Consider the following 21,377-nt stretch of genomic DNA (forward strand, 5'->3'; position numbering starts at 1 on the left):
CAATGAAAAATGGCCAGGTTATCAGAGTATGTATTTTCTAATTTTTAATATGGGCCCACAGGCTTGCCACTTAAAGGATTAGAGATTTTGAAGACATTTTACCTGAGGGAATTAGCAGTGAGCATCATCTATTTATAGACTGGGTCAAGCTAAGGGTCCTATAAATAGCTAAATACTTATAAACTAAAGCAAAACTAGACAAATTTACACAAAGACAATTATTTAAGACCTTTATTAACAGGTGCTTGCAGTTTGTTGACTTTTTTGAAAAAATCAAGTTGTAAACTTTTATTACAAATTAAAAATGAAGTTCTTAAAAATCTCAACTTGACCAGATATGAAACAATTTAAAAACCTTTAAAGGCGTATTGAGAAAAACCAGGCTTTTTTAAAAAACACGTTTGTTATTACCAAAAAGAGACGTCTTTAGGTAAAAATAATAAAAACCCCATGCTGCATAGATAATGCAGATAGTTCTATTTATCTGGTCAACGGGCAAAAAGCAAGCACTTAAGGTCTTCAGCTCCAATCTTTTGTTCATTTCTTATTGCTGGAATTTCATATTTCTTCTTGTTGGATGACTAAACTGTAAAGAAAAAAAATAAAGATGATCATGTAGAATTCATGGTAATCTTCATTTAGTGTAGTACATGCTCTAGCTCACATTACTTGTGTACTGGGAGACATTAACAGATCTTTTGCCATCCAGCAAATAGTAAACGGGAAAAAACCAAAAGCACCGCTTGTTGAATGCTAATTTTGGAGGGAACGACAATCACATACCTCTCGATATCATGCAAAAAGGGGAATGAAAAGGAATCCCTTAATTTTGGAATTAAGGGTAATAAAAACAAGTGAACTAATAAGCTAAAGTAACAAGAACGTAATTGTATAATGTGGTCTGCCAGAGAATTATTATTATTAATCTACAGGCAGTTTAAATAAACCATGATAAACCACGTGTCATTCTCCTAGGAGTTTTTTAGACACAAAACACTCTCATCTTTTTCCGGGAACAACATAAACCAACAAAAAAACAATTAGAAATGATTAAAAGATTGTACTGATGTTGCCACTTTCCCCAAACGGGCTCTATTTGTCACCATCTAGGTTAATTCTAATAGCTATCCCCACTTCCTTTTTGAAATAATGCATAAATAATAATGTAATTAACATATTTCTCAGAATACAGCTAGCAAAACTTTCCTCCGTTTACTAGTGAAATCATAAAATTCATTCAGAAAAGTTGATAGAAAGCACTAATAGTTCAAAATACTCATGAAAATACAGGTCTCCAGTGTCAGAATTGAGAACTGGCTGAGGGGTGGCCAAATATGACTCTGATATTCAATATTCCTAAAATGAAATATTAGGTAATTAAGAATAGGGCAGAACACATTATAAATAACATGGCTTTCATTAGCTGATGGAACTGAGGTTTTTCCACTCTTGCATCAATAAAATGAAATGGTCACCACTCACAACTGCCATAAATGGATGGCCATCCAAGCTTGCTTACCCGGATGATGGTAGAGATGGTAAGCCGGCATTTACTCAGCCCCGCCCTGCTCAGCCTCGGGAGCGGACGAATTCTCAGCTGGTGGATCGGCTGCTTTTGTCTCTTTGCCATCTTGTGGTTTAGGGTTTTCTGGGCGTCTGCGTCGGTAATTGAAGTTGCGGCGGTACCGACGTTGAGGTGGCTGCTGACCCTGGGTCTCATCTCCTTGATTTTCTTTATCTTCTTCATTGCCGTCCTCTCTAGGCTGTCTTTGGCGAGGAGGGCCCCTGCAATGAACGGTGTCAAACTTAAGAATGATAAAACCTTCTCCAACACACCCACCAGTGTAACCAGTTGGTTCACAACTAACTCACCATGTCTGGCCCATTCTGTATCAAGTGGTCTGTAGGCAATTTGTGTGAAGAGATGGATTTTTTTTGGGGCAGGGGCGGGTGCAGAGTAGGGGAAGAGTCTTGCTTTGTTGCCCAGGCTGAAGTGCCATAGCATGATGACAGCTCACTGTGGCCTCAATCTCCCAGGCTCAAGTGATCTTCCCACCTCAGACTCCCGAGTAACCGGGACTCTAAGGCAAGCCCCCCACATCTCATTAATGTCTGATTTTTAGTAGAGATGCCTTGCTATGTTTCCCAGGCTGGTCTTGAATTCCTGACCACAAGCTATCCTCTCTCCTTGGCCTCCCAAAGATTGCTGGGATTACAGGCTTGAGTCTTTTAATCACCAAGATAAAGATACTAAATTTTGGGATCTTCTTTCCCCCGGTGCTCAGAAATGATGGATTCCTGGCCTTTCCTCCACCCATACTCTGAGCACTCCAGAAAGCCCTAGGCCTTTAGTATCTATCAGTCATCATGGGAATAAATTCACATTTACCTTTGTACATTCTAAAACTCTTTCCCCACATCTTTTGGAACTCATGATGAATCTTCAACAAAATTGTTCTGACTTTTCTTTTTTTTTTTTTTTTGAGACAGAGTCTCGCTCTGTCGCCCGGGCTGGAGTGCAGTGGCGCAATCTCGGCTCACTGCAAGCTCCGCCTCCCGGGTTCACGCCATTCTCCTGCCTCAGCCTCCGAGTAGCTGGGACTACAGGCGCCCGCCACCGCGCCCGGCTAATTTTTTTTTTGTATTTTTTAGTAGAGACGGGGTTTCACCGTGGTCTCGATCTCCTGACCTCGTGATCCGCCCGCCTCGGCCTCCCAAAGTGCTGGGATTACAAGCGTGAGCCACCGCGCCCGGCCTGTTCTGACTTTTCTTTGCAACCCTACAGTGGTGACTGTTCTAACCTTATTGTGGCTTCTAAATCAACTCTCCCAGTTTCTAAAAACTGTAGGCTTTCCATCTTACTTTGGATTCTGCTCCATTTACTATCTTCTTACTGCAGTTATTACTAAGGTTCGAGTGTAACAGCTTCTAATAACCTGGGCTTTCAGACTGACCTCCCAGTCCAGCTGTTTTCTACCTCGGTTTTTTCAATTATATCACCCAACTTTCCAATTATGTACCTTCCTATTTTTTCTAGGTAATTCCTTATTGTTTTCTCATTCTTAATCTAGGACCTGTAATACAGCGATTCTATCACCTATTTATCTCTCTCCAAAGTTGGGCACAGTGGCTCACACCTGTAATCCTAGCACCGGGGGAGGATCACTTGAGGGCAGGAGTTCAAGACTGCTTGAGTAACACAGTGCAACTCCATCTCTACAAAACAATTTTAAAAAAACCCTCATTTTCCCCTTTTCTCACCTCTTAGATATAACTAAGTATAAAGTCTACCATTAATCATATGACCAATTCCTACCCCAGTGTCTTCATCTGGATAAACCAGATCTGGATAAGTCAAACCAGATCTGGATAAACCAAATCTGGATAAATCCAACTCTCTGCCCAATCTGAGCCTGATGCCCAAATGGCTAGAAACAAATAGCCAAGCTGGGTGAACTCACTTCTAATTTATGATCGTTATCCTATTACTCATAAATTTACCATCTCTATTTTCTCTTCTAGAGGGTTCTTTGCCCCAAACTTTTCAAACTCCCTCTTTTGTCTCAATTGAGCAACCAAAGGCTTCCATGTCTTCCCATTAACACATGCGTGCCCATGTATTCTTTTTTCTTACACAGGAAAACATCAGGTTCCTAACAAAAAGTCAACATTTTCACCTGTGGGCAAAACCCTACCCTCTCTGAGGAAGAACACAGTTCCAGCAGTCACTTTCCTGCCATCAACTGTTATCCTGGATTGCATTTCAGCCTATAAATATTATTTCTCAACAAAAAACCTCCCCTTTTGACTCCCCATTTTCCCCTTACTACTACCTATTTGTCTCCTTTTCAGCAACACTTGTACTATACTCTGTCTTAAGATTTCTCTTTCAATTTGCTCTTGAACCCACATCAGTCAGGATTTCACCACACCATTCCATGCATTAGGGGCAGCATATTTCATTTACTCTCATTTGAACAAAAGATTCCTGCAGTTTGGAAAGTCTAGCATTCATTGATAACTTCAAAGCAATTATATGTTATTTCTGCAACTATCTGGCAGGATTGAGCATTCTAAACATTGAAACACATAGAGATTAAGTTTAACCTAAACCAGAAGGCAAAAACCTTTGCGCTGGAGGGGTAACAATGGACAAAGACACCTTGCTAAGAGATAAATCAACCTCAAGCTTCTTGTTTGTCAATATAAACAATTTGCTCAACGGTGAACTGAAGCACTGAATACAAATACAAAATTATGCTATTTTTAAGGACATCAATGAAACTAGGCAGAACATTTAAGCTCTTCAGTGCAACAAAAAGGTAAACCAAAGATTCTGCTGCTGGAACCCATGGACTTAATAGATGGACTGCCATGACAGCCTATTTTAGACCTACTCCGAAAAATAAAAACCCATCTATCTTCAACATCCAGCATCTGGCTAACACAATCTCCTGGTAGAAAACTGGATCAGGGATCCTCAGTTGTGGTAGTGATCAGTTAGGACCTCAGCTCTTTTAATTGAAAACTCAGGACAGGACATATATCAATACAAGAAATATGATGACATCAGCTGCTCTTGCAAAACTCTCAATGTACATGTGCTGATAAATATATGTAATATAACCTTGACTAGATTCCCTAGTTCCTAAAACTTCACTAAGTGCTCCAACTTTGGTAAAATTTAAAAACCTATATACAGAAACCCCCTCTTATAGACTCACAGTATATTTTGGTTATGTTGGATACTTCTAGAATAATAAACTTGACACTTAAAAATCTGGGGATTTAAAAGTTGCGATTTAAGTGATCAGTTAAGATGCGTTATTACTGTATTGGTTTGATTCTTCAGAGGTACCTGTCAGTTTTTAGGGATCACCTATGAAAAGGCAATGCTTTTATATCAAATCCTTAGAGAAACAACTATTACACCACTCTTGTCCTACCACCGTGGGACTGGGAACACTGCCTCAAAGTATACTACAGCATGGACTAAAATATGCTTGGCTCATGGAATTTTTCCTTGATTACTCTAATAATGACATCTATTAATAAGATTTCTAATACCCACTCAAGTAGATAATTGTCTAACGACAGACTGGATTTCAACCCCCAGAATGTAAATTCTTGGTGGAGCAATTTCATTTTGCAACTTTGAGCTGACAACCCCTCACTCCAAAAAAAAGGGGGTAAATACCTAAACTGAGAAGTGTTTAGTGGAAGATAATGTATGCCATTTCAAGTGATAACACTGTTGATTCTTCACTAATGCCATGGTACAATTCAGACACTCCTAATGCTTTCCTTTCTCCCTACCAAGGAGGCAGGTTTAAAAGGTGTGGTTTAAAATATTATCTTACCTGTTTAAGGACAGAAAATTTGAAATTCCATACCCTCATCATTTTCTAAAAAAATTTACGTATAAAGCAGACCTCATCTATACAAGATGTTTTTAATAGGTTCACCTCTTAGGCATCTGATGAAAGAAAACGTGAAGTGTTAACAGAAAAATGAGTCAAACAGTCTACAGGAGAGGCATGGTATTGCTGAGTCCTAACACAGGTTTGACGAAAGTTTAATAGAAACATGTTTATGTGGACCATACCTGCGGAATCGTGGTCTATATCCCCGATACATATTCTGCCTCACTGGTCTACCTTGTTCTCCTGCACCCTGGTTGTCAGCACCCTGAAAAAGACAATGGAAATCAAGCCTACTGGGTCAGTAAAAAACCCAACCAGATAAATCCAAGAGTTAAAAAACAAACAAAACAGACCATCTAGTAATTGTGACTACATTATAAATTAATCCTGTTGGTTCTTACTAGGAATCCAAGTTGCTTTCCGTATGATTAACAGCTCTAAACAGTCCTACCAGAACTTATCACATTGCTGTTGCTGATGGTGAAACTTACCTCCATCACTTCTCCCTGCACAGGAGGGTTGGAATACTGTGGTCGACGCCCATAGGGTCTCCGCATGTAGTAAGGTGGGAACCTTCGCCTGCGGTAGGGCCGGCGTTGTTGGGCCTGGCCTTCGGGAGCACTCTCCGATCCCTCGTTCTTTTCCCCACTCTCACTATTCTGGTAATTTTGCTGGTAATTGCGTGGAGGACCCCTACGACGTGGATAGCGTCTATAATGGTTACGGTCTGCTGCATATTTACTGCCTTGAACTGGAACACCACCAGGACCTGTAACATTTGCTGCCTCCGCACCCTACAAAAGCCATTACATATTGATAGTGACAAAGGGAATCAGAACACGTTCAACACTTTCAAAAGGAAATCAGAACAATTTCAAACAAAGCAAAAAACAAAACAAAGTTAAGGAAAAAAAGTGTGGGGGGGGGCGCGACTGTGTGGCCAGGGGTGCACGGAAATGACTAAATATCAGTTCCTCACTGTTCTGAAGAGATTGCCCTCTAACTGCAGCCAGAACATTAGGCTTGATGCACCTGTGTTCATGAGGTCACCTGAACACATCCATCCACATTAGAGCCACCATCCTAATGGATGAGACCTCCAAAATATTTCCATACTGAAGTCAAACCTTTACACAAAAAGCATCCTCACCTTTTCTCCTTCAACAACATCAAACTCCACAGTCTCTCCATCTCCTACACTGCGAAGGTACTTCCTGGGGTTATTCTTCTTTATGGCAGTCTAGTAATATCACATTCCAAAAATAGATTAACAGGGGAGAATAATGTGCTTTTTCATTTAAAATGTACCAGAGTCAATATTATTTTAGCTTGGATATACACTTAAGATTTGCTTTAAATAAGACCAAACCATCAATAAATTTAGGAAAGCGGGGACCACGCTATCCCCAACTTCAACAAAACACTCCAATCATACAAGGCCCCAGCATTTTACCACTATTTACAAAACTAAAACGAGTAATTTAACACTCAAGACAGACACAACATTTTAAAGACTGCTTTTTGCAAAAGCATTATATGTAACTTTTAACAGATGAGGATATCCATCTATCCCCTCAAGACTGCACTTAATAGTAGAAGGTGGCCCCACACTGGGTCAGTTTAGATGACAGGCGAGTTTAGTTTTGCATGCTTCAGAGCTGACCAAACCAACTTTGCCCCTGTGTTACCATATCAAACTCAATTACAAATGTCAACCAAAATCCCTTCCAATCTGATAATACATCAGTGGAAATGCAATTCACGTGTATTAACTATGTCATTCTTTATATGATCTGACTGCATGGAATTGTTAGTTATCACCTCCCCAGATCAATAAATCTTATATTAGAGACTTGCTGCTTCTGCTTTCTCCAGACTGTTAAGAGAAGGGAGGAAGAGTAACATCTCACGTTTCTATGAAATTTTTTTGCAACATTCTTTCACTTACTATCTATTCAATCTCATTATGAGACAGGACATGTGAAAGTATTGTTAATCCCATTATACAGATAATGTAACAGGCTTTAAAGTTAGGTGACTTGCCCATGGTCACACAGTTAGTAAGGAGACTTTCTAAACCCAGGTATTGGGTCTCCAAATCCCATGTTTATTCCAAATCTCAGCTATATCCATTACAGGATCACTCATGCATTTCCACTGCAGAGGAGACAGGACAATCAACGAATCTGAGGCCAATTAAGTGAAGTTGCCCAGAACTGCAGTCTCCTTGATACACCACTAAGACCTGAGCAGCCAAAGTCCCAAGAAACAACTACATGTTGAAACCACTTCCAAAAAAGTGAAAGCATATTGGTGGCACCTTGTGAATAGTACAACTGGGTGAGTTGAGTCAAATAATTGATCTCATCTGTCATCTAAACTGTCACATAGTTTTCATACCTTTCAGATATAGCCAACTATCAATTACCTGCAGTCATAGGGGATAGCAGAATTATGGATAATTAAAATCCCAACTCTTTATTTTTATCAACATCTCCACCCCCTGCCCCAACCCCAACCCTTAAGGGTTGCCAATAGGCAACGAGACTGAGAAACTTTGCTGTCTCTTGTTCCTAAGTCTACATATTCTTTTGAACATGCAGAAGGGGAGTAAGGAACAGGTGAGCTGTGTTCATCCAAACAAGAATACCAATTTTATAAAACATCTGCTTTAAAATAACATTTTGTCTGAAGTAGTCCTGTATTTATTTACATTTAGAATTTAAATGATTCCATAATTACATCTGACCCTGAACTACCTGATTGGGTTTTGGATGTACTAGAAATTGATACAGCTTCCTCCTTGTCATCGAATGCTGTGTAGGACATTTCAGTGACCTACAAAGCACCGGCCTATGACAGCCCTTCCTATGAAACATGCTGCCATATAAGCTAATATCTAATTAAATGAGAGTATGGAAATTGACTTTAGGTCTTTTGATTTCTGGATTACAGTACAAAAAAGTAGTTATGGTCTCTAATTTTAATACAAGTTGACAATATTTCAAAAGCCTTAGTGAGAAAACTGATAGCACAAACATTTTTTCGTACTCATTTCATATCTCTGAGGATAAGTACATTCAATGTAGCCTATAGCATATCTAAATTTGAAGTATTAACATACACTTGGCAGTGATTTACATTATAAATAATCTTAATTCCTGAATGTGCAAACATTTTCCCTAAATGATACTTAAGGAGAAAGTTCAGTATGTAGTACTCATCCTATGTTAACAGTTTTCTCTTCCCAAAACACTGGAAGCCAATCTAAAAATTATTTAATGAACAGCTGCCAACCTTGTCACACTTTCCCCCACTTAACCTTAAACTAGTGAGAATTTTTTCATTTTCCAAGCCAGCCAAAACTCTCCAAAGGTTAAAAAACAACAACAAAAAAAAAAAACAAAAAAAAACCCCAATACCCATTCAAAGTGATTCAAAATAAGTAGAAGGCTCTTTATGCTACTTTTCAAGTATTCACTTCAATTACTATGTTTTGCAGGTCTGTCTTATCTACCCTTGATTATGGAGATTTGTCCCTACAGGTACACCTAAAAGCCTTTGAAAACTTCTTGCCAAAGTTTCTGTGTATTTATAGCAACATTATTTGTTCAACTTTAGAATCATGGAATAATCTGTTCATCTGAAATTAGGTATAAATATTTAATGCAGTGAGTTTGACTCAACATTTGAGAAAGCCACAGCTGTTGACAAAATTCCAATTTGAAATGTCCAGGATAATTAAGTCAACTCTAACACATTTCCATGTATACATTTTAAGCACGCTACTATTCCTGTAGTAAGTAAATAAACTGGTGGTTGGACTTAACCTTTCATAAGGAACAAAAGTTGAGAACATATCTAACCTTTTCTTCTCACAATCCTTGAATCAGAAATGCAAATATCTACACAAGCACTCACCTGGTGTACAAATACATCTTCCTTGGTGTCATTCCTGCAAGACAGAACCAAGTTGAACAAGTTAGAAAATGAAATAAATCTCATGTTGTCAAAGATTAATCTTCCCAGAGACTCTCTGGCTGCCAATTAGTTACCAGGAAATTTGGCAAAAATAAAAAAACACAAGCCACCATGCTCTCTCTGCTTTAAAGACTTAAGCAGTTGCAAACAGTTGTAGCCTCATTACCCATAAGATAGGCAAAAAAAAAAAAAAAAAAGTGTGACCTACTGAGCCATAATTAAGAGGGTAGCAGTGACTAGCAACATATATTCTGCCCCTCCTTATCCTATTAAACATTAACTGTTCTAGCACACCCTCCTCTTACCTCTAGAGCATGGTTACCAACAGAAGTAGTAGTTACATTCTCACCTTATCCTTCAATCATTTCTTCTTCACCATTCCCAACTACCAACTTTCCTTGAGATCATAAAAATGAGAACCCCCCTCCCCCTCAACAGAATGTACAACGCAAAGAGTGAAACCTAATGTGAACTGTGACCTTTGGGTGATAAGGTATGTTTGAATGTAGGAAAAGCCCAGTTATAAAAGCTACTCCACAAGTCCAGACAAGGACTGATGAAGGTTTAGACCACGGAGCCATGTATGAAAAGACATTTGAGATCTCTTTTTGAGGCAAAATGAGAAACTTTGTGGCTAACTGGATGTCAGAAGTGAGGGGGAAGCAGAGAATAATCTCACTTTTTAGCCTGGAGATTGGGATTAAGGTGCTAACACTAGGAGCAAGAACCACCACTGGAGAAGGAAATAGATTTCCAGGCCTGTAGTGGCCTGCCTCACCCTCTTTACTCCATCAGGTCAGAGTGAGAAAAAGCTCAATAGTAGCTCTAGCGTTTAATGACAAAGGGAACAAAGGTTACAGTGAACTGGACAAACTGGCTTACTGACTGTTAGCTTCTTGCTGAACTAGGGGGCAACATATGCACCAAAGGATCCACATAAAATTAACTTTAAATCTGACCCGTAAATTATAGCTTGGATTATTATAAGAACATTTTTAATTGATGGGAACAGGATAATTAAAAAACCAGAACAGGTAAACTGTAAAAGCAACTTAAGGCAAGTGACTGAAAACTGACCTTTCAAGCTAGATGATTAGGATTGCCTAGGGAAATGATGGCTGTACGTACCTAATGTCCATCTGTCCATAACTCCATAGGCACCACAAAAACAGATTACAGCCATCATTTATTAGTTCTGCTCTCCAATATGACTGAATTTCAAACTCTAAGGCTGTAAGGGGAAATACAACAAAAAACTGGTAGAGTAAGAAAGGCAAATGCAGGCAAAGTTTAGAATAGTGATTTTCAACAGAGGCAATACTTCCCCTGGCAGAGTAAAGTTTTTCCAGTCCAGGTGCAGTGGCTCACGCCTGCAATCCCAGCACTTTGGGAGGCCAAGGTGGGAGGATCACCTGAGACCAGGAGTTCAAGATCAGCCTGGCCAACATCGTGAAACCTCGTCTCTACTAAATTACAAAAAATTAGCCAGGCATGGCTGTGTGTGCCTATAGTCCCAGCTACTCTGGGGGGTGAGGCAGGAGAATTGCTTGAAGCTAGGAGGCGGAGGTTACAGTGAGCTACTGCACTCCAGCCTGGGCAACACAGTGAGATTCCGTCTCAAAAAAAGTTAAAAAAATAAAATTTTTTTCCAAAGATAGGGAGCACTATCTGCATTAATGGAAGTGGTGGGTGTCAGTTGCTAGAAGACTATGTAAAGATTTGGTATAGAAAGTAAATTTGTTTATTGTTATCTGAGTCATGTATGTATTTCTGGACTGTTTTAATAAGCATTAAATTCACTAAAAATGCAGCTTCTGTGGAGAATTTTTCATTATTGATAATGCTACTCATGGTATCTGGGTAATACATCATTTATCAGTCCATTTTGTGGTGGCACTGACTGTTTGTTATGCCTTCTAATGTAGTTACAACAGGTATTCACATATCAATATCATACCCGGCAATAAAAAGAATTAAAAAGTAGTTACGTGGCGAGACCCTATATCTACAAAAAATAAAAAATTAGCCGGGCCTCCAATCAAGCCCCGGAAATGAGGGTGCAGCGAGCTATAATCATGCCACTGCACTCCATCCTGCGCAACAGAGCAAGACCCTGTCTCTAGACAGAGAAAGCACAAGGCTGGCATTACACACAGGGTAATGTCACTCCTGCAAAGACAGGGAGGTGTTTCGTGGCTACATAGATAGATATGTGAAACCAACACAGTTCACTGACCAGTGTCATGACAGTAAAAGCAGTACTCCAAAAGGAATACTTAGCCAGGGCCTCAAGCTCAAGGTATTTATTGAAAACGTCCTCAATTGCAATAAAAACATCATACCATTAAAAAGAGTGATCTGTTGAACCAGTGATTTAAATGTATTGATCTGCTTTGAATTTGCAACCAGCCAGAATCTCTAGTTTAAACTGGCAGTCATAACAAAGGAGAGCCTCAAATATTAGACAGCTGCAGCGCAGCTTTCTGGGTGCAGGTGTCACTCTCTGCCAGCCATCACTATTCTTTTCTGTTCAGTTTTTCTCTCAGGTGTTTGCTGGGAAATCAACACTGAACTGACCCTTTTCTGGCAGTGAATGTAAGCTCTAGCTCTTCCATCTACTATAAAGAAATGTCTTCAAGATGTAGAAATAAGGAATATTCTGAAAATAAAAATTATACAGTAGTAAAGATAATTCAGAAAGAAAAAGCTACCTGTCAGAATTTCCAGTCTAAATGGCACAGGGTAGTTAGGGAGAAAAGGAGTTGGAGAAAGAGAAACTTTGACTAAAGACAAGAGGTATGAACAAGCTGTCAAGTTCCGATGGGCTTAAGCTGGGGCAATCAGGCCCTGAACTCCAAAGCTGGATAAAGTATTTCTTTGTATTCTTCTTGGCCACCTGCATAGTCTGACACATACATATGGACAATTAGACTTGCAGGTCACAGGAGTGCCCTGCATTGTTTTCTTTTAACTAGAAATAAAAAGTATTAGTCTAAATGTGGTTCTGGTGCCCTGTACATATGTAACAACATAGGACCCCCAAAATAGATTTTGCTTCTGGTGAATCTTATTCATTGGGTTAGTATATGACTGTCTATAATATTTTCCATTTGTATTATTATATTGGGGAAAACATTTTTATCACTTTCTATTGTTAAGAAAATGGAAAACTTAAATATGGTGTTAAAAATGGAAATATATGTGATATTTGCATTATTAAACCCCTTTGCAGATCTTAAAAAAAAAAAAGAAAAAGAAATAACAGTACTCAATTCTTTTTGAGATGGAGTCTCACTTTGTCACCTAGGCTGGAGTGCAGTAGCTAGCGATCTTGGCTCACTGCAACCTCTGCCTTCCGGGTTCAAGTTCCTGCACTTCAGCCATGAGTAGCTGGGATTAAGACAGGTGTGCACCACCACGCCCTGCTAGATTTTTAGTCTTGATTCAACTATTAACAGCTGTGTAACCTAGGAAAGCTGCCTCACTGGCTTTTTTACCTGCAAAATGAGAAAAACTACACTAAACACTTAATAACTTACATTACTAAGGTAGGGACTCAAATCTTTTTAGTATTTATTGGGCATTTACTATTCACTAATACTAGCCAGGTTTTTAAATTAAAATCTAATTGCTACCGCTCCTACACTATGGCCTATCCAGATTGGTAAGGGTCTTATAAAAATAGACAAAATGCAACTCAAAATGGGAAAACAAAGGCAAAAAAATTTAACTTCCCTGGAAAACTTTTCAGTAAGTCAAAAGACAATTACAGCTTGCCAGATAATTCTCCATGCCATAGGAACCAGGAATTCCAGCATTTGCTTTTCATGGCCCAATCCATCCAAACTCCAGGACTCTACTCCAGCATGTTCACCATGTTTGACCCCCTCCCACTCCTTTTAAAACATAACTATCTTTATCCTAGCTGTATATCTACATAAAAAAATAAGCTAAATTTTAGAAAACTTTTTTGCCAATCCACAGTATTGCCTTAAGTAAGACTTATTATACATAAATTTATCTGTAACTAAATGCTCTTATACTACTACTTTGTTGCAGATTACCAGACCACGCTAGTCTAACACCTTAATTCACCTAACTACATACACTAATTTACAATCCTGTGGTTATAAAAACTCCAGGATTTACCATCTATATGCTCCATAACCTAAAGCAACCAGCTACCAATTTCCAAGCCTTGCAGATGACTGTAAGATAATAACGTCCGCTTATCTTTGTATTTCTTCTCTATTAAATACCCTTCACACCCAGCAGATTCACTTCTGTTTCCCACATATTGTCTATGACTCTGCCTTTGGATAGACTGTATGTTTCCAAGGGCTAAGATTGGAGGGTAGCAAACTCAGCAATTGCAGCCCCAGGACTAGGCGGACAGGAAGGTAATACAGTGTATCCTTGAATAACTCAACATCTATGAGGATGGATAGAAGTTTGAGGTGCCAACCTGCTGCACAGTTGAATCTGCCTATAACTTTTGACTCTTCCAAAATTTAACGGCTTACTCATGACTGGAAAGCCTTACTGGTAACATAAATCCTTAACACATTTTCTATCTCACATGTATTATATACTGTATTCTTGCAATAAAGCTACAGAAAAGAAAATGCTACGAAAGTTGTAAGAGAAAATACATGTACAGTACTGCACTTATCAATACAGTAAGTGTACATCTGTCTGAAAGGTAATTCCAGCTGTAGACCTCATCTATAGCACATATCAAGCAACTGAACTTTTTCTTACAATGCCATGATTTTTCTCAGCATCACTAGAGCCACTTTGCATGGGTCCCACGGTGCTATTCAAGACTTACAGTATTGCACTAAACCACAATACCTGAGTACTACAAGTTCTTTTTACTGACATGCAATTTACTAGAGAGATAAACTGTTCATGTGAAGATGATTAGCGTCACATGGCATTTTAAGGGGCTCACTGCAGTAGCAACAGGCAGCGGCTACAAATTATAATAGTACAATATTACTACAGTGAATGTCGTGCAGTTATGATTTAATACTGCCTGAACCTTTACGTTTACATTTCTCAACTGCAAATGGCCATATTAACTTTCTACTGGATTTGTGTACATTTCATGGTAGTAAATAATAAAATAGACTAGTATCTACATATTTTTGGTATTCATAACATACTCAACCTTTCCTTGTTTTGGGGGATACTTCTTGGCTACGTGGCTCATCTGAAGTTTTCAGGTTGCTGCAAATCTCCATTTTCCCAATACATTTATCAAAAAAAAATCTGTGTGTAAGTGGACTTGTGTGGTTCAAACTCACGTTGTTCACGAGTCAAACTGGATGTTAGTTCTCTATCCTAGATTTCAAGAGTAAAGGATTCTACTTTGGGAGGACACAGGGAGTGGGACCTACTAGTATTCTCCAAGTCACGTATCAGTGACTTGGTGAACATGGATGGCCTCTTGCCAGCCTAAGATCAATGGTTAATATAACCAGCATACAAATCTCTCTTAATGTCTCCTGCATACATGTCACTGATGTTTGTCTTTAGGGTTCCAGTCTGGAACCTTCGACATCTCTCCCTTAGTAGCACCTGCAGAAAAGTCTTTAAGCCTTCCCTAGTGCCATAACATTTTGTCAGTTATGTTATGGTCTACCCATGACTTATGTGGCTTAGCAATGGATCTACTGTGATCAAGTCTTAAAGATCAGTGTGACTTTAACAGCCCAAGAGATTTTTGGTAATGACATCCTTCCAAAGGTTTACACTTTTATTAAGAACCACACATTTGGGAGGCTGAAGCTGGAAGATCACTTGAGCCCAGGAGTGCAAGACCCATATGGGCAACACAGAGAGACTCCACCTCAAACAACCAACAACCACACATTAAGTACTTTACACCGCTGCCTTTAAAAAAAAAAAAAAAAAATCACCCTTTAGAGGCCGGGCGCAGTGGCTCACACCTGTAATCCCAGCACTCTGGGAGGCTGAGGCGGGTGGATCACCTGAGGTCAGGAGTTTGAGACCAGCCTGGCCAACATGGAGAAACCCTGTTTCTACTAAAAACACAAAATTAGCCTGTGTGGTGGCGGGTGCCTGTAATCTCAGCTACTCGGGAGGCTGAGGCAGGAGAATTGCTTGAACCTGGGAGGCGGAGGTTGCAGTGAGCCAAGATCGTGCCATTGCACTCCAGCCTGGGTGACAAGAGCGAAACTCCATCTCAAGAAAAATCACCCTTTAAAAAGGCAATATTCATTCTTACCTTGCAGGCCATATTAAAAACAGATTAAGTGAGATAAGGTGCAACGTTCTCTCCTTTAATTCTTCACCTCCCAGTATCAGGAATTAAGCAAGTCCTTTTATTTGTACAGCTGACCTACGTGCTAAACTACAACTTTTAACAATCCCAAACTTCACAAAGTAGATAGTGAAAGGCAGAAAGCTTTTCAAATCCAGGAACTAGCAAGTCAGCAGACAAGAGTCCCAGTGACATACTTGGATCATTTAAGAGTCTTTCAATGGCTAAAAATAATCACCCTAAGAAATTATCTGTTAACTATGTGGACAACAACCAAATTGAAAATGGCTAGGGTCTATTTCAGAAACAGCGTAACAGCAGTTGGTGAACACTAACTCCAGAGTCAAAAAACAGTTCCAATCCTGCCACTTATCACCTATGCTTACGGGGGCAAGTAACAACTCCTTTGTGCCTCAGAATGACAGTACCTATGCCTCAAAGGTTTTTAAAGATTAAGTGAATTGGCTCATCTTAAGCACTTACTATAGACCCTAGTATAAATACCTGTTAGCTCTATCTATTTTCACCAACATGTGAAGGAAGTCACCTATCAGTTATGTACATATGGAATCCCCACAAGGGAGCCCCCACCCCAAAGGGAGACTAAACCTGATAGGCGTGACTAAAGAGAGACAGCTAAACCTTTCCCTGGCTTGGTTTATTCCATCTTCCTAGACCATGGTAGTAATAAACTCAAAGGCATACACAGAGGCCAGGCGTGAAGGGAAGTCAGCAACCTAAAACAACCAACCACGACAAACAGTCGTAAAGAAAGTATACCCCACCTAAATGTGGTGACAATATGGCCAGGTGGTTTTTACTTATGTGGAAATACAGGCCCCCAAAGCTAGCTAAAGTTCAGATCTTAAAAATATAATAATCTAGATTACTTGGTGTTATCTCCTGAATTATAAATGTTAGTAATTAATCCCAATTCCTTTAAAAAATACTGTACTGTCTAATCAAAGCAACTGGGAGTAGTTTTAGCCAGAAGACCTTTGCTTTGGACCTTTGCTCCAAATTCTTTCTTCACCTCAAAACATTAAGAATTATTAATTTAGACATTTTAAGTACTCTGGAAACAGAAAAATATTCCTATTCTGGTCACTATAAACTGTTGCCAATTCATGGTAATCTTTGGTGAATACGGATCAATTCTCAACCACTAATAAAATTCAACAGTAATCTGGGGGGAGCTAATAAACCCCTCTAGTCACATTCTCCAATTATGTTTTGTAGACACAGCTCACAAAAGAATAACTCAATGAATTTCTTAGAATTTCTAGATTACACAGTCTAACAAAATAAAGCCAAAACTTCTGCTATTTTTAAAAGCTCTATGCTCATGTTATTTAGCACCTTCTTCACAATATAACCATCAGGGAGAAGCCCTTTCACGAATTAATTCTAACAAGGTTGTAACAATTCATCAGGTGGTAATTCAGGCTGGAATAAACACATTTACAATGAAATTATGTCTTTAAAGGCAGAAAATTTACATACAATATTGTAATTATAAAAATTCCTTACAATCCTAGAATATATAATCCAGCGCATCCAAAAACTGCAATTAAAAGTCGTCACAATAGTCATCCCCAACACTGCACCCTCTCCTTTATACAGAAAACAGCACGTTACGTGTCAGTCTGTCTCCCTCCCTTGTAAAAGACAGGTGCCTCCAGCCAAGTCTATCTGTTCTACTACACGAACTACATATAGAACCAACTGCTAGCTTCCAAACTGATTTCTTTTATCACATACATTTTCCTTAATTAAAGCAAATCTTCCCTGTATTTAATTGGAGTCGGATTTTACAGCATCTTATTAAAAAGTCCCAGAACCATTAAAACAACCAGTTCAGAAGCATGAAGAACATTTTAACCAGTTAATTTGACAAAATAATTGAGGTTAGGATAGTCCAAACAAAGGACCATCAGAAGCCAATTCATAACTTGCCCTGGGGGATGACCAATTGAGTTGATTCCAATTCAGAACAGAGAGATTCAACGAATAGTATCTCATGGACTAAATTCTTATAAAACGTAAAGGTATTACTCTTATTTTGGACAAAACTGTTGATTTCAAAAAATGTCATAACCTATGCCCACTTAAAAAAAATGCAGCGAAACAAGGCACATGCTAAAACTTCTTAAACACATATAAAAATTGCAATCTACCCGCTGAAAAGGCTGCAAATTTGCACACCAGAGTTACCATTACGTTGGGTCAAGGGTTAAAAGCAGTGATTTTGAAGGTATGGCCCGAAGACCATTATCATTCCTGTTAAAAATGTACCCAGACCTAACGAATCCAAAGCTCAGAAGGAGGAACTCACCACTTATATATATCACACTTTCCCAAGGTAAGCACACTTAAATTAAACTAAAACACTAATAAGTTCAGAGAGATCAGTTAAAAAGCTATCAGTATACCAATTATATATAAGCATTCCTTTCCTTCTTTGCTAGTAAGCCATTATCGAAAAATTAATGAAAAACATAGTTTCGGCCAGCCAGGAATGCAAACAGTATAGAACAAGTTGGAAAATCCTAAGATTTTGGAAGAAACAAAATATTTTCCCACAATTGCAAAAGTAGAGAATAGATCATCAAATGCTTATCTCTTACTCTGAGTGTTTCCACAATACTCTATGATTGATTAATGAACAGTTTTTCATCAGGCAATGATTCTGTCCTTAAGCTTGATTTTGCCCATTTGTTGTCCATTCCACATTGTTCTTTTAATCATCTACTTAGGTCTTCTACATTAAATAAGCAAGAGAATGCCGAGATGGCACTAAGTACCATACCTGTGAGGCCGAGATTGCTACTGGCATACCCAGTGCTCTGCACCCATGTAACTAGCACTACTAGCCTTGGCAGCCATCTTGAAAATGATGCCCGGCTCACAAGGGAGCCCATGGAATACAGTGGTCTACTGCACGTTACCACCACCACTGCTACAAACGACCCGAAGGGTAACTCCTAAAGACGTGTCTGCAGCTTTGCCTTCAAACAGGAAAAAAACTGTCAAGTTACCAGTGACTATGGCCACTCTAATAAGCTACAGCCAGGGATCTAACAGAAATCGACTTAACCAGTTATGATTTTAGGACAAGGAAGAATGAAAAACAAGAACTGAAGAAAGAAAAAAAAACCACTTTCTTGCAAATATATTATTATTAAAAGCAGTTCTCTCTGGTCAAAGCTGTGCTAAGACAAAATTTATCTCAGGTATTAAAATGAAACGTGAAACAAAGGCAATACAACCTCTCGGTAAAGATGACAAAACCTCATATACTTGACACGTCAAATCCTCTTACCCCAAAATGTTAACAACGCGTAAATATCCGATGTCAGTGGATCACACTCTCAAATACCGAGTTCAATAAAGTAGAAAAGGATGACAAGGACAAAAATGTACTGGACACCGTAGTTTCCCGTTTACCCTGTTAAGAAATGGCTCATTCACTCCGCTTGCCTTTTAAGTTGCTTTGTACTGTGACGAAGCCTTTGAAGTTAGCTTCAAATTAATATTTAGCTGCAAAACAAAGGCATTCTCTAGATCCACTAATCCCTCCAGTCGTCAAGGAAAACAACAAAAAAAATCATACTAATACACCAGAGCTAGTAAACGCCTCTCAGAGCAGGGCTGTGCATTGGGGCTTCCCAAGCCCCGAGAAGCCGACAGAGCAGGAAGCAAGCAAGAAGGTGGGATGGAGGCTTCAGAGCCCGGCAGCTCACCTGTTGATGAAACCATATCCGTTCCTTACATTGAACCATTTTACTGTTCCCAAAACCTTCGTTGCTGGAAAAGAAAACAAAGCAAAACAAGCCACGATTACCAGCTATCCAGCTATCCTTTTCCAAACCCGCCCGGCTTGGGCATCCGGTCCCTCGCACGCTGGCCGCCGCGGCCACCTGACAGCCCTTTCTCTCCACCGCCCGGGTGCGGGGCCGCGCCGGGGCCACGCAGTCGCCGCCGCCGCCGCCGCACACGTGGGTGAGTCTGAAGCGCGGGGCGCTCCAGGGCAGGCGCGGGGCGCGGGCCCAGGATGGGTGTGTGCGCAGGCCGCGGACGGAGAGCACGTGAGGGAAGGGGAAGCCGCTCCGGCCTGCGTAGGCGGTGCGCCGCGCCCTCCGAGCACACGCGGAAGGGAGCTGGGTGGGGGAGACGCGAACAACGGCGTGCGGGCCCGAGCGCACGAGGCCGGTCGGCGGGGAGGGGACACCGTCGCACACGCGGTCGGCGGCGCGCGGCCGCTGGGGGAGGGGCGCGCGGCCGCGCGGGGTCCACAGGGGGCGCGGGAAGCAATGCGCGCGCGCCTGCCGGGCGGGTCCCCGCGAGAGGGAGTGAGGGGGGGACGGGGGGATGGGCGTCCGCGCGCCGCGGAGTCGGTGCCCACCGGCCGCGCGCCCGCCGGCTCGCCCAGCTCCGGCTAACGGTTCCGCTGCCGGGCTGCCCGAGGGCCCCACCCCCGTCCCTGTCCGGTCCTCACCGATGACCTTCTTGTCCCCGCCGGCAGGCGCCGCCGATGTGAGGCCGCCCGGGCCACCGCTCCCTGCGCCGCTGCCCGTAGTGCCGGGCTTGGTGTCGGCGGCGCTGAGGGCGGGGGCGGCGGGGGGGGCGGCGGGCGGCTGCTGGGTCTCGGCCTCGCTGCTCATGGTTGCGGTGATGGTGACTGGGGCCGGCTGCGGCAGCTGCGGCTCCTCCCGGGGTGTGATGGTAACTAGGCCGGCGGCGGCGGTGGGGCTGCTCAGGGCTCTCTGGGGTCCGCTCTCCGCTCCCGCTACCGATCGAACTAGCGAGAATGGCGGGACAGGCGGGATAAGCCCTACGAGCGACCCGCCCTAGGCGTTGTTCACTGGCCAGTGATACTGTCAATCTGCCCACCTGACCCCAATCCCTGGTTGCTATTGGCTAATATTTTATCAGTCCTCCACTCTCATTGGACCTTTGGCGGCTAATTCAGCCGACCTACAACCGTTCCTGCCTCCGCCGGCCGCCATAGAGACCGGAACTAGAATTAGAGTAGTCGGCCACGAAAACCATAGAGTACCTGAGAGGACGGGCAGAGGGAACGTGACTTCCACGAGGCAGCCGCCGGGCTGGCGGGCCCCACGTTCATGGTTGTGTCTCGGCTGAAAAAAAGGCACGCCCGAACGCTGGGCAGGGATTACCCGGCCGGACCCGGGATTGGAAGGGGGCTCGACGACGCCTTAGCCCCCCGTGAAGAAAAGGCTTCCCTCCCTCCCAGCTCCAAATACGGTCCTTGTGATCTGAGAACGTTACAGCGGGCATAGAGTCGTTTTTTCTTTAATGGCCGTGTACTCGCGGCACAGCCGAGGGTTTCTGGAATTGCCTTAAACGTATGCGTTTGAAGAGCGTACGGAGCAGTCACCTTGGAGGGACCACGCAGGCTCTGGCAGTCCGGGTTCAGCATGTTTAGGGCGAAGGTGTGCTCCGTGGGGACCTGCCTTCTGATCCGTTTTACCAGGCATATATTTAAAAAAATGTGTCTTCCTTTCCAAGTATTCACGTCTTTTTCTACTGGCCACAAATCAGATTTAATTCAACTCTCATTTATTGAACAAGCTAGCCTGTTTTGTTTTTTCTCTTTATTCCTGCAACAGCCATGTGATGAGGGATTACTATCCACGTTTCACAAACGATAAAATTGAGGC

General features: G+C 41.4%; 1 protein-coding gene across 1 annotated transcript; it reads right to left on the minus strand.

Moving 5' to 3' along the window:
• Window positions 1-217: 217 nt before the first annotated feature.
• Window positions 218-20,710, minus strand: YBX1 (Y-box binding protein 1). Its single transcript, XM_055255705.2, has 8 exons — window positions 20,192-20,710; window positions 19,437-19,500; window positions 9,345-9,378; window positions 6,574-6,663; window positions 5,915-6,217; window positions 5,606-5,688; window positions 1,520-1,785; window positions 218-586 (listed from the first exon to the last, which is right to left on the minus strand). Exons 1-7 carry the CDS (start codon window positions 20,355-20,357, stop codon window positions 1,551-1,553), a joined length of 975 nt encoding a protein of 324 aa, XP_055111680.1. The 5' UTR covers window positions 20,358-20,710; the 3' UTR covers window positions 218-586; window positions 1,520-1,550.
• Between the last annotated feature and the right edge of the window lie 667 nt (window positions 20,711-21,377).

This window comes from Symphalangus syndactylus, chromosome 12 (genome assembly GCF_028878055.3).
Source record: "Symphalangus syndactylus isolate Jambi chromosome 12, NHGRI_mSymSyn1-v2.1_pri, whole genome shotgun sequence".
Taxonomy (NCBI): Eukaryota; Metazoa; Chordata; class Mammalia; order Primates; family Hylobatidae; genus Symphalangus; species Symphalangus syndactylus.